General features: G+C 38.4%; 1 protein-coding gene across 1 annotated transcript in view; it reads left to right on the top strand.

Annotated features, from left to right (window-relative positions):
- LOC108778685 (collagen alpha chain CG42342) overlaps window positions 1-18359 on the top strand; it is a 164347-nt gene that overhangs the window by 123934 nt on the left and 22054 nt on the right. The window contains exons 8-10 of the mRNA XM_018545924.1: window positions 6475-6654; window positions 8226-8331; window positions 12694-12782. Of these exons, the coding sequence (XP_018401426.1) occupies window positions 6475-6654; window positions 8226-8331; window positions 12694-12782 (375 nt within the window). The remainder of the gene's footprint in view (window positions 1-6474; window positions 6655-8225; window positions 8332-12693; window positions 12783-18359) is intronic.

The following is an 18359-nucleotide window of genomic DNA, read 5'->3' as shown; positions in this document are numbered from 1 at the left end:
CCCCCCCCCCCCCTCCTCCTGTTCTTGTCTTGTAGCGATTTGGTTTTTTACCCGTAGTGTTGACCTACTTTTAGGATCTTCAGGAGAAAGGGGTTAATATCTCAGCGCAGAACATCATACCACTGAAAGTAAGTGCGCCTGCTTTTCGGGAAGTCCCCTTTATTTTCCCTCTCTTTTATCGTCGGTCCCTCGTCGAATGGTGCTCGATACGAATTTTGCAATATTACTCTTTGGCGATTTATTTTTAAAAGACATTCTATTTTAATAGGTTTTACAAATTTATATATCGATTGTTCGCGTGTTGTGTTACTTGATATTTTCATAAATATCGTTCTGCATCCATTTTAAGGTATTAAATTTTTTAACAAGAAGAAGGAAACCAATAACGGTCAAAGCCAATAACGGTCAAAGCCAATAACGGTTAAATTGACAATCAATCTAACAATTTTGATGCTTAATAATATGTTGAAAGACATATTCAATAAGATGCTATAAGCATCAAAATTGTTAGATTTATTGTCAATTTAACTAAAGTGATATTACCGCGGTAGTTGTTTAGAGTTGCGTTGTAAGTCTGAAAAAATTTTCGGCACGCGATAGGGGAACTACATACGCGGTATATAAAATTCACACATATAATTTTAATAAGAATTTGTGATCGAGCTTTGACCGTTATTGGCTTTGACCGTTATTGTTTCCTTCTTCTTGTTAGTTTATTGTTTATCAATTGTACGGTCTTAAAAAGATTTTAGTATTTGTTAAATTTTTTAAGTTGCATTGGTATACGCGGATAGTTTGGTGAGTCAGTGACTTTTTAAAAGGAGATGTAAAAACAAGTCAAATCTTTTTATTTAAAAAAAAATTAAAGAAGTCACTGATTTATTAAACTGCCCTCGTACTTGAAAAGAAGGAAAGAAATGCACAAAGAAAAAGAAATATTGCAGATTAACTTGAATATTTTTAGAACTTATCTTTTGTTTATTCATAGTTTCTCGAGGCCGCTTAAGCACCACCAGATCATTCTAGATTTGCTGGTGAAAGTAGAAAATGCCTCGCTGAAACGAGCTGTCGCGCTGCGAAGAAGTTACAAAAGTTTGCTCACCTCGGAGGAATCCCGGGGCGATTTAATTCCCCCTTTCTTCGAGATTGCAAACTTAGTTCTCGTCCGCTGTCGCGACAACCGGAAGTTGTCGGGAAGGTTTATTTATCGGTCGGATAACCGATACCGAGAGCGTGTCGTATATATCCGTCCTTTAATCGCGTAGTGGAATTTTGTCGCGGTCGACGCGTCGTCACGCTGAGCACTGTTTGTCCGAGGGAACTAACGAGGCGCGAACACGGCGGAAGGAAGTTTCGAGTAGCTGGAAGATCGTACAACGATCGAGTCGAATCATCCCGCTGTGCTCGCGCCATATCGACATGCGCGAGGTTCGCTAGAAACCCCTTACAACATACCCTTTTATTTTACGGTTCGATACCTCCGCGTTCTTACGACCCTTCTTCCTTTCTCTTTCTCTCTACTCTACTCTCTCTATCGGGGGTCGTGTACAAGTTACTGCGTGCCTCGTATACCATTCTCGATAATCGATTGTCCCGATACGTGAAAGGAAAGACCGCTCGAAAATCTACGGAGGAAATTCACCGCCTTGCCTCGCGCGATATTCCATCTCTCGGGCGAATGCAAATCCTCTCGCGAAAGGCAGACACAGCCTCTCGGCTCAGCTTCAGCTGCTGTTGCTGCTTGTCGGCGTTGAATTCGTATTCCTCGAAAGATCGGAGACGCGGTCGGTAGTGGAGTGCCAACAACGCGATATCCTATACTCTTTCAGAGTAAGAGATGGAACCGGTTCCCCTCCCCGCACGTTTCGTACATCCGCTCCGCGCTAGTGCTTTGACTCGACACGACGACGGCTTCCACGGGCGCCGTTTGGGTCTCAAAGGGGATATCGTCCCGTCGTTCGAGATGTATCGCTTTATCAAATTCCGAAGGCGGAAGATTTTTAGAATTACGGTTTTACTACGGTAGAAATTTTCAGAGTCAAATTTACAGTCGAAGAATTTTCAGATATTCGGCTATTCCGGTAAAAGAATTTTTAACTTGAATTTCACGACGAAAGAAAAAATTCAGATCTAAATTTTGCAACGATAATTTTTCGCTTAGATTTTGTCTTTGATGTCTGTGATAAAACTTTGCAGTAATCAAATCACGTATTTTTATTGCAGCACAACAACATGCAACGTAAAATAATAAATAAAACTTGAAAATATGTCAAGATTTTGATAAAATAAAAGTATTAACAATAACAAAATTTTTCATTTCTGTACTCAATAAAATATTCAAAATTTTTTATCAATTTATATATTTTTGTCTAATAAATCTTAACGATAATGCAACAAAAACAATTTTTCGTTTCATGTCTACGATATCTGTGATAAATGTTTGTCACACAATCAAATGATTTATCTTTTGCAACTTTATGTACATATAAAATGAAAAGTAAAACTTTTTGGAATACAAAACACAAGTCTGATAAAGTATATCATATAATGACAAATTTATTGAATTTTCCATTCAAATATCCACATTATTATCTGTAACATTTCTCGAATAAACTTTCATGATTGAGTTTGATTTTGCATCCGACACAACACATGCAGGCAAGGTGTCAATACTGAAAGAAAAACATACGCGAGGGAAAAAAAGCATCCGAAATTCACGAACGCCTCCGCGAGAGGGAATTTTATGCGAGAAGCGCGGATTACGTGGTCGCGTAGCCGCGAAAAAATCCCAGCGGGAAACGTGCGCGAGGGGGAAAAAAAAAAAAAGGAAGAGGCGCGCGGGGGGGAAAAAAGAACGCTGCAGCGTTACGCTGGCGCACATAAGGCGCGAGTAAAAAATGCACGACCCCGCCGCACCCGTCCCGCATGCCGATGCGAAAATCGCACGCGCGCCCGTACACCCTGGGCGCGTGCGTGCGTGCATTGCATGATACTATACTTTGTAACATCTGTCCTATTCTCTCTCTCTATGGCGTAGTGCGATGTGTGTGCTACCCACCTACGGGTGTGCATCCACCCGCTGGATGAATGCGCGGGCGATTTATAGCGCGTAGGTGGTATCCGTAGACTTGCCTGTGATCGTATCGCAGTCGCATGATCGCACGATGATGGTGTATTGATGTAGCTGTCGGGAATGAATAAGTAATTGCTGATTCTCCGGCGGGCGTTGGTCAACCGAAACCCGAATATACGATGTAGACTCATGAGACGATTATCGTGATGAATCGCATGGATTGTTCGTTATTAAAAGGGTAAAGGAAAAGTAAATCAGAGGCACCGAAAGTCTATTTGGGAGAATAAATCTCATTTCGAGAATGTTACTTTGGAAAGTGTACACGTATCTCCTGCTAAAAGAGAAACGCATCTGACCTATTTCGATACAGTTGCGATGCGAACGCGATTGCGAGTATCGATATAGAGACGCTTTGGAAGATACGAGCGCGTTGTAATATATTTACATGGAAATAGAGGAGAACGCTTGACACAATAGCAGTGATAATGCAAATAATAAATGACAATAATGCGACCACGGAATATTGGTTAACCATAACTAAATTCCTTTCTCTGGCGATGCTACAACTAGAACTACGTTTGAGGATTCAATAATGAAACGCTAACCACAATTAATGATTCTTTTAAAGAATCCTATCATGTCTAATTGTAATTCATCGGATGCGACAAGTTTATCGTTTTTCATGCTTCCACCCTTTTTTGCAGAAGATTCCGCAGAAGCAGATTAAATCGAAATATCCTACGCTGATTTAATTAGTCGTATCGAAGTCTCCATCATGTAATCTGATATTTATTATATTTGAATCGAGCAAAAGGATTTTATTCACCTAAATTTTTCTAAAAATATAAATAGACGTCATGTAGTTTCATATCGTTCCTTTACTTCAAAAATGACGCAATTAAAAAAATTAAGTTTCCAGAAAAGTGAAAAAGTATTTTCCAATTTGACAAAAAATTATTAATTAATCGAACAATATGGGCAAAAAGAATACATTCTTAATATGATCAAATGTCATTTACGTCATTTTGTGATTTGAAAGTAATACAAAAAGTACGGCAGCGATTTAGAATCTGATTAAAAATCATTTCAATAAGGAGCAGACATGCCCTTCAAAAATGATCAAGATAAAATGAGAACATTTTTATTTAAATTAAATAAATTTATATAAATTAATTATAAATTATAATTTTGATACAGGTATAATTCTGGTATTAATTCAACTCATTCACGGTAATAATAACTAAAAAAGATCACGTTTTTTGAATTGCGCGTCACTTTCGGAGTGAAAGAATAATTCAATTTTTTAATTGTTTTATGAAAAGATTTAATCATCTTGAAATATGACAAAGCTTCCGTATCTGTCTTCTCATATGGATATTCTTATATCGAATATTGAGAATCTGTCGTTTAATGACGGCTCTCGGTGCCTCAGACCTCTGTATCGGTTCCGGCGGGGAGAGAAATTAAAAAATATAGGCTGCGCCGAAGAATTATTCCATCCTTTCCCACTGTTTTGTCAACCATGAAACATGTTGCCCTCACGGAAAATGCTCGCGACGACCGCGTATATCTCCGAAAACGCGTCTCGACGGGCTATTCCAGTTGAGTTTTCATCCGCGGGGCACCTGCGCCCTCGGGCTATGTGCGTGCATGCCGCGTGTCGTAGACTTCTCTAAACGTTGCGTTGCTCGTACATTTCTGTCTGCCTGGGCATATATGTGCGTGTATGTGGTGTCCCGCTGTACGCACCGAACGACGATCCATCGTTATTTGTCTCGGCCATCATCCCAGGTCGCGATTGCATGCATGTGTATGCGCTCAATGTGGTCGAGTCGCGGCGCGCGTTATCGCGCACATATCGTCTTCCCCGCATATATAAACACGTGTTCTCCGCGCGCATTTGCTACGGGGGTGGTTGCTCGGGTGAGGTCGCTCGGCCCCCGCTGATGTGTCTCTCCGGTCGTGACAGAAATTAATTGCTCACTCGTATACGCGGGCTGTCTCATCGTCGCTGGAAAATGCTGTTTCAATAGCCGGGCCTTCGACGAACCGCGGCATTCATCGTTCCCGAATGCGTTTGATGAAGGGTCTAATTAATATTTGACCCGAGAGAGCACGCGTACTATTCCGCACGTGACACCGTACTGACAGCGATATTTTTCGTGTATCATCGTACACGCGCCGCACACACAAGTGTTAATTATTTAAAATAAAATTCTGATCTTTCGATCATTTTAATGAAATTTTAATCCAATAGGAATTTAAAAATATTTACGTTTTATTATCGGGATATTATATTTAATTTTGCCAAAAAAAGGTTGACAAAGAAATTCGCTTGTTGAACTTCCCTGCGATAATGATGAAATGTATAAAAACCGAAATTAATTAAACATTATTTTCACAAAAATCCCATTAGTTAAAACTACTTAAAAGAGTATAATCAAAACTTATTTCTTTTTCTCACCTCACCAGCTCTGGCTTTTTCTGTTCCATTAAATTATTTTACTTCGAATAAGTGCCAATAACTGCAGAAGGAAAGATAAAACTTGTGCTCGCTTACAAGGATATTTCAAAATTGTCTTCGAACTTATCGTACCGCGATTTTAGCTCCGGACAATGGACACTGTCTTTTAACGGCTCCTGTTACGTCGGGAACTTTTTTCACATTGTATCGAAAACGATCGCACAAAAGTATCCATAGAAGAAAGAAACGATCCTAAAGACCACCACTACGGAGGTATTTCTCCGCAACATCCGGCTATACGCTTCGTGCATCTTTGGGCATCTTCTTACAAGAAAGATAATGAAAAATTCTCTCGCGCTAAACAAAAACTCTTCCACTCGCCCTTTCACGCCGTCGAAGCAGCACCGCGTAGTAATACGATAACACGATAAAGGGTCCATTTCGTAATTCGCTGTAGTTACTCGCCGCATCGTGAAACCATAAATCCGCGCGAAGAGCAACCCCGTACCCCCGCGCGCGCGCGGAGATCTTTCTCGTTTCCATGCACTGTTCTTTCGCGATCTTTCTCCTTTTTCCTGCGTCCACCCGCCTGTCTCCACGTACCTCCCTCTTCTCTCTTTCTCTTTTTTCCCTCCACTCTTTACTAACTTTGCTGTGCTCTTCCCCCGCCCCTCTCTCTTGCTCTGTCTACCTTTCGTTCTCTCGCTTTCCTATCTACGTCTTTTTACTGTTTCACCATCCTCGTACGCTCACCCGAGAGATCGTACACCACACATACGACTCTCCTTCTTCTTTGACCCGCCTTCTTCTCTCTTCCCCTTGTCGATCCCCCGTCAGTCCGTGGCACAAACCGACGAGTACCGAGAGACACTCTTGTGTCGAGGGCTCTCGCCGGAGAGAAAAGCCGTAACGACGTAACGCTCTTGGGACGTAACAGGGAGAACCGGGTGAACCCGGGCCGCCGGGACCACCCGGTCCGTCAGGAGCCGAGGGTCTTCCTGGACATGAAGGCAGACAGGGGATTCCGGGCGAGGTCGGCGCACCAGGGGAGAAAGGCCCGCCCGGGCCGATCGGGCCCATCGGCCCGACGGGCACGCCAGGACTTGCAGGTCCCAAGGTGAGTCAGACAGATTTAATCCACGTTGTATCTCTGGTTACACGTCAACCATCCTCGTCTTTGGGACATCGAGATATCAAATATCACCTATTTCCGTAAATTTAAAGAGCTTTTCTCGGTCCTTCTTTTCATGGCGTGTGACAGGTGCTTCTCATCATGAAAGGAGTGAAAATAGCATTCTTTCTCTTAGCGAAGAATGCACTAACGTTAAAAAGGATGGAGGAATAAGTGATTTATTTAAAAGGTTATTTTAATACTATTTTTTTTTAATATATATATATATTGGAATATTCTCTATAAAAATATTGTCTGCAGAGAATTTTTGAAAAGTTTTATTGGAATGTAAATCTCATTTGCGCTCTCTTTATATGTAATATATGTATAGATTACTTTTAAACATATAAAAAAAGTTGTTTAATTATGCGAAGTTGAGATTTCAACGCGGGAAAGATAATTAAAAACTAAAATTATCTCTCAAATAATGAATTAATTCTCATTAATATTAATTAAAAATGCAAAAAGGATTTGTAATTATTCTGCCATTAAAGAAATAAAGGTAAAGGGCGAAAAGTAATGTTACAAAATGTAATGTTACAAAATTTGAATTCTCGAGTGAACATACTATATTCACAAAATAATATAAATAAATTTTATTTTCATGAATATGTTACATCATATCGTTGCATAAATTATCTCCATTCCCGATTTGTCGATAGTTGGATTGATAATACCGGCGTTTAACTGGAATTAAACTTAACTTTATTTATCCAATAGAAATTATAAAGCGCGATTTCACGCATAATCGCGGGCTTGCGTATTTCGAAATATCAAACATCTGATACCGCGGGTTCAAAATTCCGCAGAGAGTGATTTAATATTACGGATGTACCACCACAGGTAACCACGTTATACTGTGGAATTATGTAATGATTACGGGCAGCATGCTTTCAAGTACGTGGTTTGAAACAAATCCGGCTAATCTCATGGGATTTTGAATTTCTCTCAAATTTCAACGGTATTTTCAATTTCGCTTAATAGCGGGCGATAAACCGTTCAATCTACATATTTAGTACGAAGACGAGAAGAATATGCACTATTCGTCGTATTGTTTGAAAACTTTTTTTTGCACCTGAACACAAGTAATCTGCCCGTTGTTGGAAAAAAAAACGCAGTAGATATTATGCTCTTAATATTGCCATTCAAGAGGTTACGTAACCGATAATTATTAATGGAGTACAACAGAGCGATTACAGAACAATGGAGTATTAATTACGTCCGGCGCATTGTTAATTTAATCCAACTATAATTAATTACATTCGAAAGCACGTTCCTGCATATTAATTGCTGACGCTTGATACCGCCACGATAAAGGATCATCAAACGCTATCCATTTAGGAAAGTGTTCTTTTAATTAACCTGTCGTATGCGTTGGACAGAATTGCTGTGGAAAAAGAAACGTGATAATTTTATTTTCAAAAAATATTTATTGTAATGAAGCGGGAAATACGAGAGAAGAGTCGCGTGAATATGCAATAATTATTGAAAAATTATTGAAAGTTTATTTTCGACAGGGTGACAAGGGTGATAAAGGTGATCGGGGCTTCACGACGACCTTAAAGGGTGAGCAGTTTCCAAGTGGAGTATTTGAAGGCCCACCTGGTCCACCAGGACCACCTGGTAAGCATACAAACGAGATAATCTGCATACGAAATAAATGATTAAACATTACACGTCAATTGCATTCCCGTGAGGAATACGAGAACACATCACGGTAACTCTCTACGAATCTTCTATGCAAATTATTTATTTCGTTAGCATTTCATTTGAATCTAATAATCGTAGCTTATCTAATTGTATCAGAAAATCATACACGGAGCTAGGCATTATTTTTTTCTCTGTATCGTTTATTTTTCATTTCCTCGACAGTATATATTTTACACTTCAATTTATACGTTTTATTTAATTAATATTTTTCACATCGTTTATTAGAGATTGATATTTTCCACATCATTATTTTAATACTATTTAATGCTATAATCTTCCACTCTATTTTTCCCTCGTGGATTCTTTTGACGGGCAGTGCGCGATTGAAAAATCATTAATATCGTGATCCACGAGAGAATTAAGTCGGTCATGCACGACAATTCGGAATCGGAGCGCGATATGGCAGTCATCCGATTATCTTCGCGAATCGATTATCTCCATCGGCGTGACCTCGGGCGAAGAAAAGGCGGAAATGTTTGACGAGGAAATCTTGACTTGGATGACCGTGCAGGTTCCTCGAGAGGAGATCGAGAGGCGATCGCGCACGGTGGGCGTATATACGCGCTGTGTCTCGCCGGCGTAGTAATGTATGCGGCCGTGAGCAAATCTTTCTTTGCCATTCGCGCGAGCCTCCTTTTTTTTTTCTCTACCGCCACTCGTCCCGTGCGGATCGGACGTTAACCCTTCGGGAGTTGAGCGTCCTCGAGGAGCACCGTCCAAAAAACTGCGCATACATTTGTGTACATGGTGATATCTCGCGAAATTCGTAGAGGAAAAGGCGGTAACGTGACCTCCCATTTTGTTTTCTTGTGCAATTTTTTTTTATTTCTTTTGTTATACTCAAGTCAGTCATATCGCGGATGATAATTTATTGGCTTGGGTTTATAATAAAATTCAACGAAATAAAAATATATACTTGAAATGACAGTTCACAAAATAAGAAAAAATTGTTTAAATGAAAGAGATATTATGTGACTATCCGAATGCGATAGTAAAGGTCCTCTTTTACAGAATTCAGTTTCTCTCTCTCAGATCTATTAGAACTTCCCGTGAAATCCAAGTAGTTTAATCTCGTAGAAAATTTTGAATGTATTGAGATATTATCGGATCCAGACATTTCTTTTTATGAATATGTTAGCAGTACTTTTGTGTTGATCTTGTCAACAAAAAGGTCTCTTCAATCATGCTAGCAATGTTTCACATTTCGGTATCTAAAAACACATTAAAAATACTTTGCAAGAGATGGTATTAATTATAATAGAACTTTAAGTAGAACTCATGTTTTTTGGCAGCAAAAGCCTACACATTATTACTTTTTCTTTTTCTTGAGTGAAAATAATTTTACAAAAAAGAAGACATTACAAGAAACAGAAAAATTTCCGTGATAAAAGAAACACAATTAGATGTAATTGTTACTTAAGTACGTTAAAGTATTACAGTACGCAACATTACTTCAAAGCCAGGATTACACAGTACTTTAAAGTAAGTAAGATGTAACAAAAGAGATTTTAAAAAATTCATAAGTAAATTAATCTTAACTTTGTAGAAAATTGAATTAGCTCCGTAACAAAATATCTCACAATCCAAATTTCGTTGAACCGAGATATGTTTAGTAGCGCTAACGTTGTAACCGACGTGGAATTTTCATGAAATATTCGCCGAGAAAAAAGTCGCTTCTAAGTGCAACCGAGAAATCTGTAGCCTCTGGGAGCTGTCACGACAATTCCAAGATACTCTGTGTAAAAGATTCAGCCCTGTTTAAAATTACAAGACAAGAGACACCATGCGCAACGCTTCTTGTGAATAGTGCAGAAGGTAATAAATGCGCAGTCCTGAGGCGCGGCGCGGCGTGGCGAGCGGAAGCTGGGGGGAATATCTCGTCGCGTAAAGACGAGCGCGACTGTCGGCTTAAAAAATTCCGACCCACCTCTCGCACCAATATCTCACGACTCGGTCGTTCGTCAACGTTCGCACGCCCACCCCGCCGTGTAGCGCGACGGCGAGAAAATGATTTACGATCGCGAACGTATTCAGAATCCGATCTCGCTACTCGTAAACGACCGTTTACAGCGCGCCGTGTTGACCGTGATATGTCGGATATTGGCAAAAGCGTCGCGCGAGTATCAGTTACCTGCCTCGCGACATGATTGATCCGCGAGAGAAACACCGTGATTATAATTGAGTGAGAACCGTCAGGAAAATAGGAAACACCGAAACAGTTTTAAGCGCTCGTTATGAAGCCTGTAACTAGTTTAAAGAGACGATTGGAAAACCAATCATTGAAAATTTATGCAATTTATTTATGAAATTGCAAAGATACAGTCCGAAAATAAGTTCATTCGATCCGAATGGAATTAATCTCTCTTATAATAAAAAGTAATTAGATCGTATCTCGAGATAAAATCTTTTATCGCAATCAAGAATAAACTGAAGGTAAAGATCTCAAAAGGGATTTAGCAGAAAGATCGGATTAAAGTCGTCTCTTTTTTATAGATCTTGTGAATTTTAGATGAAAGCTTTACGTCAATTCATCTTTGTCTGCGAGAAAATAATCTAGCATTGATAAGATAGCTCCGATATGATCGTGTCGAAGACAACGTCGTGAAAAGCGTGGCTGACAACTACGAGTCCAATGCATTCGACATTACGAAATTACGCGAACGCTAATCCGTCTTTATACCGTTGTACGACAACAGCAGAGAACCAAGGATGGGTAACAACGTTTCCGAGCATTATACATGCGCGCCTGACAGAATTAATTTAGCCACATACAAATCCGTCTCGCAATTTCATGGCACGAACTGCAACAAGCAGCGGGGAGTCGCGGAAACTCGCTACTGTCGATATTGTACAAAGTCGTATTTTAGAATCAACGACGCGCGCCACGCGGTGTATTTACTCTGTACGATGCAATTCGCTCGCGCGATCCTCGAATTTCGTTTTGTGCACGTGAGAATTTTTACACACACACACAGTTGCTATTTCGTGACTTTATAGTATAAATAACACCTGGAAAAGGTACCTCGTGCGTTAAAACAAGTAACACGCGCAAGTTAACAAGCAGTTTATGTGTTTAGCGATATTACTCACTAAAGGAAGATAAGCAAATTTCAAATTTACTTTATAAAGAAGTTTTCTTATAAAATTTAAAAGAGAGAATATTATCTAAATTTATTTAACTTTGTCGTATATATTTATTTAAATATAAATTTTATAGAGACGAAATATTCTCCAATTTTTATATCAGTACATCTATTATAGAAGTTATGACAAATGTCATTCTATTACTGGCGAGCAAATGAAAGAAAATCCTATTATGTAGATATAGAAGTTCTTTTTTGCCGTGTGACAGGACGACATTGATCGTTTTCGTCGCGAGAACATATAGTGTTTGTTGTCAGTTCTATCTGAGATTTGTAGCGATAAATCAAAAACCAGTTGATAAAAAAGTAACGATCGAGCATGTCACTGCAAATGAAGTGTTAATCTGTACGACGCTTGACAGACCGCAGTTTTCAATTCTTACACGGAAAGAACGATTTTACTGAAGTATTCAGAAATTTAGCTACATTGAAAAAATGTATTAAATTTTAATAAATATTTGCTCGAATAATACTAACACTATGTATTTATATTTACAAGAAACATTAATTTGATTTAACTATCAATTTGTTATTAAATATAAATAATTATTTACTGTGACTAAATTTTTAGTTAATACTATTGAAAAATGATATATTATTAAGTAATACATTTTTTCTCAGTAAAATAATTTTGTTTCAATTATCGAAATAATTATGATGTAAGTTGTTCAAACTGATTACTAGAATGTTAAAACTTTTTACATCTTTGTCATCCACGCTTAAAGCATTCTACATAATTATTTCGACGGTCCAACAATATTATTTTCAGATTTGTATCTTATAGCTAAATTTTGAGATGCTTTAACAAAAGCGTTCTTTACGTGTAGTTGCTAATTCCAATTGATCATGTTATATTCGAGTTTACATTGTAACATTTTAACCGATCGCGGTATCTGTCGCAAAATTTCTTCGCATAATTTATTTTATTCGCCGCAAGCCGCGTCTCGGTCCAAATATCTACTTCCATAATGTATGATTACGCGATCCGTTGTCAAACGCCGCTTTTGGTGTTCGATCACTCGAAGAGAATCTTCGAAAAATGGAAATTCCGCGCTGCTCGTTCGCGTGCGTGCGTGCGGACGAGCCAGCGTGGTGTGCGGGCACCATGTCTCATCTTATCCACGACACGCAGGGTCTCCGGGCGAGAAGGGAGAACTGGGCCCGACAGGACCGCCTGGCCTACCCGGCGAGAAGGGTACTCGGGGAAAGCAAGGGAAGAGGGTAAGCTTCAGCGAGGTCCTCCGACCGCCGCCGACCATCGACCAAAGTAACCCCGTATGACCATCCATCCACCCCCATTCCTATTCAGCCATCCATCCATCCGACCGATCCCGTTATCCGTTGATTGAATCCGAACGTAGCAGGAAGCAGAAACAAATTAAAAGAAGAAAAAAAAAAAGAAAGGGATGGCCCATCCAATCTGCTTCCCGATACTCTCTTGAACCTTCCCGTTGCATCCTACGTCGTCCCGCATGCTATGTGCATGTTTTTGCATGATAACGAAAGTACGTCGAACACTCACGTCCCTCAGACGCTGATAACCGCATGCCTCTTGACTTGGGATGTCACCATTTAGATCTCTTATGTGTGTAGCATGTGATGTATGTAACCGTAGTTTTCTTCCGCGTGGAATTCAGTATGTTTTTTTTTTTTTACAACGCGTCATAACACATGCCTCTCCAGTCTAAATCTATATATCGATGTGTATATAGACCGATGTTTGTCAGCAAAGTTTCCGTCACGTGGCTCTAGAGATTACCTGATTTGATATTCCCGATTACGTCGCTCTTAATTCCGCGTGGGAGGAACGAGTCTCCTCTTGAAGCGCTACGTTTATATATCGGTTTTATCATATTTCATTTGTTTGCTCGTACCTCGATTTTAATCGATTTAATTTAGGAAATCAGGAAAATACGAGTATCAATAATCGATTTTTGCCTGACAATTTGATAAATTTCAGCATTAATTATCGAGATAAATCTAAATATGAAATTGCACTTGATTTATCTGTAAATTTCAATTATCGATCTTCTGCTTTTTGCCGATTAAATAATTCTCCGCGGTACCGAAGAGAACAAACGCCGTAATTCTCCCTTCTGCGTGAAAAACGCGCGCTTTTTTTTTTTTTTTATCCATTTTCACCTTCTTGGTTTCTTTCGCCCTACTTTCGAGCATCAGCGACGTCTCGAGCTTTTTCCGCGGAATATTAGATTTTGTAATCTTCGAGATCTCTCTGGTTCTGAAAACGAGCGACTCCGCTCGCGCTGCGCGAGATGCTTCGAGCCGTAAGCACGACGCGCGTGCACAGCACAGCACGGCACGGCACTCTTCACGCAGTCACGCGAGCATGAGCACGTACGTCACTCCGTCACATTTGCATCGTCGAATAAACTGCAGCCGAACAGCATCGTCACTCGGTTACGGTTACGGGTTGAGGGAAGTTCCTCGCCGTGAGGCAGTTTGTAATCTCGCTTCGCTAAGATGTTTACACCTTTTATGTAGCCGTGGTTGCGCGACACGAAGAAACAGCGTTAAAGAAATGCAAAACGAATCTCCATTTGATTCTGTGTTTAAAATTTTAATTTCGTGTAAAAAAATATAATTAATCTCCACGATGTTTACTATCTGGAAAAACTTGGGAAACCTGCAATTTTCAGGGAATTTCGTGGAATTTTATCGGTACTCGGAGAAATTTGTAGAATTTTACATTTAAATTTAATTTCTGTGTTTTTCTGAAAACATCGTTTTCTCATCACTTTTTTCTTAATAATGCAAAATGTTGACGATTAGCGATAAGTACAGCAAACGCATTTACGTACATTTATATACATCCTCGCGAGTTAGTATTTTAAATATCAAGGTAAAAATAGAAGATAATATTCAATAGAAGAGAGTGACATTATATATTGTAATGAATCTTTGTTGTCGTATAAATTTTGCAGCAATGATGGGAAATGGTAGATATAGTCTCTCGTGGAATTTTCTACTAATTTCCAATATATAGTTAGTTTGCATTACTTGAACACTCTTTATTTTGATGTTACATAAAAAATTCTCTAATCTTATCTGGAATTTTGAATAAAAATATCTGGAAAATCCGGGAATTCTCAGAAAATCTTTCCACGAGATTTCACATTCTGTTGGTCAATTAATTTCTCTTATTTGAATGTTACAATGCGATCGTAATGTATTTACAATGTAACAATAGCGATGGTTTTTAAATGCGGTCGCACGCACATGTATTCGATTCCGCATAGAATCAAGTAACATTGAATTTGAAATTCATACATTTATAAACTAACCACAGAATATTTCATGTGTTATTTGTTATTCGGAAACGCGTTGTTACAATTTTGTCACTCTTGTCGCTATTTGGTTCACGAAACCGCATATGTATATTTTTTTACACGCAATATTTTCGCGCCTCTCTTTCAGGAACTTTCCTCGCCCGTCCGTGTCCACCTTCGGAATTGCATACGTAGCTCGAGCAACTGTTGGGACTCGTCTGTCCTATAAAAAAAAAAATGCGAAAAAATAACGATATTGAAAGTGAAAAGAAGAAAAAGTAGAATAATAAGCAGGAACGGGAAAAGAAAGTAGATAGGAAAAGAAAAGAAACAAACGTTGGTAGCAGCAAATAACACGTACCTATATTGCGATATCCGAGGCTTCTCCTCGGATTCTCCCTCTTCTCAACCCCCTAATTCTTTCTTTTTCTCTCTTTCTCTCCTTATTTCTTTTTCTCGTGTTTTACCTCTCGCGCGAACGTTGAGACATCGATCGTCTCCACGTATTCGCGCTCATCACCACCGGCGCCATTCGCGAACCGCAGACTGTGAGCTGGCAAACAAACAAGCAAGCAAGCAAGCAAGCGAGCGAACAAGGGTGGCGGGCTTAAAGCGCTCTCCTTCCGGCCGAATTACACGCCTACGCGCCTAACACCTGTAAACTAGTGCGCCTAAGAGCTTGGCGTGCGACCGTACCACTCTTTCGGGTCCATAGTAAGTATACTCGTAGATCTGCCGAGCGATCGTAACTCTTTCGATGGCTATTGCAAACGGCGACCACATGCGGCGCATCCTCTGCCAGACGCTTGTATTTTTTTCCGCGAATGTCAATACCTCTAGAATTAAGAACGCGCGACGCATTTTTTAATTGTACGAAAATAAAGTGGAAGTTTCTTGACACGCGTATACTCGTTAATTGATTTCCATTGTCACAGCGTGTATTCACTTCCTGAACACTCGTGGTTGTGTCAAAAATTAATGAAACGCTTCGACATGGTTCGTTCTGACCGTAGGTGACCACCGTGGCATTTAACGTGTTTGAAATTGTCAACCGAAACGTGATATTCGAAATATAATTTTATTGATGAAATTTGTTCTGGTTTGAGACAAGAAATATTAGTTTCTTAAGATTTCCTTTTCCGTGCCAAGTCGAAATGTGATTGTATTTTAACATAATTTTTAGGCAATCTCGCGTGGCATCGCATAAAGATAAAAACTTCATATTTTCTCGAATAAATGTATTAATTAAAAAATATAGTATATTAATGAAAATTCAATTAAAATTAAATTAAATTAAATTAATAATAATGAAAAATGGGATTTTTTTGTGGTTATAATTTATCAAAGAATGTAATACTATTCATTTCTTTTATTCTTAACTTTTATTACGTTACGTCTACATTTTCCGCACTATAATATTTTAAAATATAGGATAATGAATTTTTTTACTAATTTAAACGTAATAATTGAAAATTACACTTGAGTGAGTATTATATATGTAGATGTGATAAACATTTTCTACGAAATAATTATACTTGTACGATAAGCTATTGTGCTATGAAAACAAATTTCATATAAATTAACGATATTAATTTTTAAACACATTCATCATTTTATGTACATTTAATGTGCAAATATGTGTTTCTTTTATAATCTATGAAAGTTGGTCTGTTTGTTTTATGTGTTTATGACAGAAAACTGCACTCTGTCCGTATTCAGAAGTTATTAAATTCTCCATAATTCTATGTATTTTACTTTTATGGAATTATAACAAGCCATTTTTTGCAGTGAAATGGCTAGTGAACGAGTATATTTTTGACAGCGAATTTTATCACAATTTAATACTAAAAGCATGACAAATTTTAAGGTAATATGAGTAAAAGAAATACACAAGTTTTACATCTTCTAATGGAAAAACACATATATTCAGATAGAAGGATTACATTGAATTAAGATGCAATGAGAGATTTTTTATTGAATGTTACTTATTATGTTTTATCACACAGAAGACAATCAAGTATCTTATTTCCTTTATACGAAATTAAAGGTGAATGTTAAAAAGAGTCCGATTTCTGCTAAAAAAAAGTGTGAGTAAAAGGAATAACATTTTTTTAGTTTCTATGATAAATAGTAATTAAAATATTAAATAATAATTAAAAAATTTATGGCTGTTTTGAATACAAATTAAACAAGAATATTGTAATTTCAATAAATACACCATGTTCCTGTTCAATTTTTTGATATATTTTCTATTCACCCCGAATTTTTTATTAGTATTATTAGGTATATTCAGTAAAAAAAGTTAAAATCTATAAAAAAAAACTATTCTTTTTACCTATGCATACCTTTTTAGACAGAAATTATACTTTTTTAATTAACTCTTTCTTTCTGTCGTATAAAGAATCGTTTTCTTAGCATAATTGCCACTGCATTTCGCGATTTCTTTTTCGCGACTATGCGGAATAATTTTGCAAGTAAATGGAAATATAATGCACTCGCAAGAAAATGCGATTAAATGCAAAATATACGCAAATCTTGTAATCCGGCTTTTATAGACACGGTTTCAGACACTGAGAGTTACCCTTCGGAACAACTTCGGCAGTTCCGCTGCAGTTTCGCGGTCGAACCACGACGGTAAACTCGCAGATACACGTGTCCGCCCGCGATACTTACCTCCAGCTCACCGAACCGTAAAATTCGCCATTCAACCACAAAGCAAGCTCGCTCGCAACTTCGCCCGTCCGCTCGATTTGCCTCTCTAACGAGACGCGAAACCGGGATGCTTGTTCCGGATGCGCTGCGTGCGTCCCGATTGCAAAGCCGCGGCCAAGTATACGTTTAACTACAGCTAACGTATACGGAGTACGCCAATTTGTTCAAAAATGTCTTAGAGAAAGATCCTCGGAGTTGATCTATCATGAAAGTACCTTTTACGGATTTTTACGGATGGTCCCTTAGCTTGTTCTTCATCAGATTTGAATTTACGTGCAAAATTTAATTTAATTAAATAACGTTCGACAATTACAATTACTATGTATTAATTATATTACTACAGTTAATAATTTTAGTTTAAAATTTTTGGACATACATGCATTGAAAAAAAACTAAATTTTAATCAATAATTTGTTTGAGAATAGAGAGTTTCAAGTAAATATTTACTGTAAAGATTTACATATAGTACTATTCCAAGAGATATACCTATATTAAGATTTAGTAAATTTTTTCAGCATGAAGGAGCTAATATATAATCGTCTTCAATATTCTGGCTAAGGAGAAATAGACTTCCAAATTCGTCGGAAGATCTCTAAGATATTTTTGGGTGGACTATGTATAATATATACAATAGATGTCCACGGCATTCGCCATTGTTGTTTTTAGGATGACAGAGGCGATACTATATATTGAGCGCTCTTGATGTGCGTGCGTGCGTGCGTGTGTCTGTGTGTGTGCGTGTGTGTGTGCGTGCGTGTGTGTGTCTGTGTGTGCGCGCGCGTGTGCGTGCGTGTGTACA

Source organism: Cyphomyrmex costatus, unplaced genomic scaffold, assembly GCF_001594065.2.
Source record: "Cyphomyrmex costatus isolate MS0001 unplaced genomic scaffold, Ccosl1.0 scaffold506, whole genome shotgun sequence".
In the NCBI taxonomy this organism is placed as follows: domain Eukaryota; kingdom Metazoa; phylum Arthropoda; class Insecta; order Hymenoptera; family Formicidae; genus Cyphomyrmex; species Cyphomyrmex costatus.
This window is presented reverse-complemented; position numbering and strand designations above follow the sequence as displayed.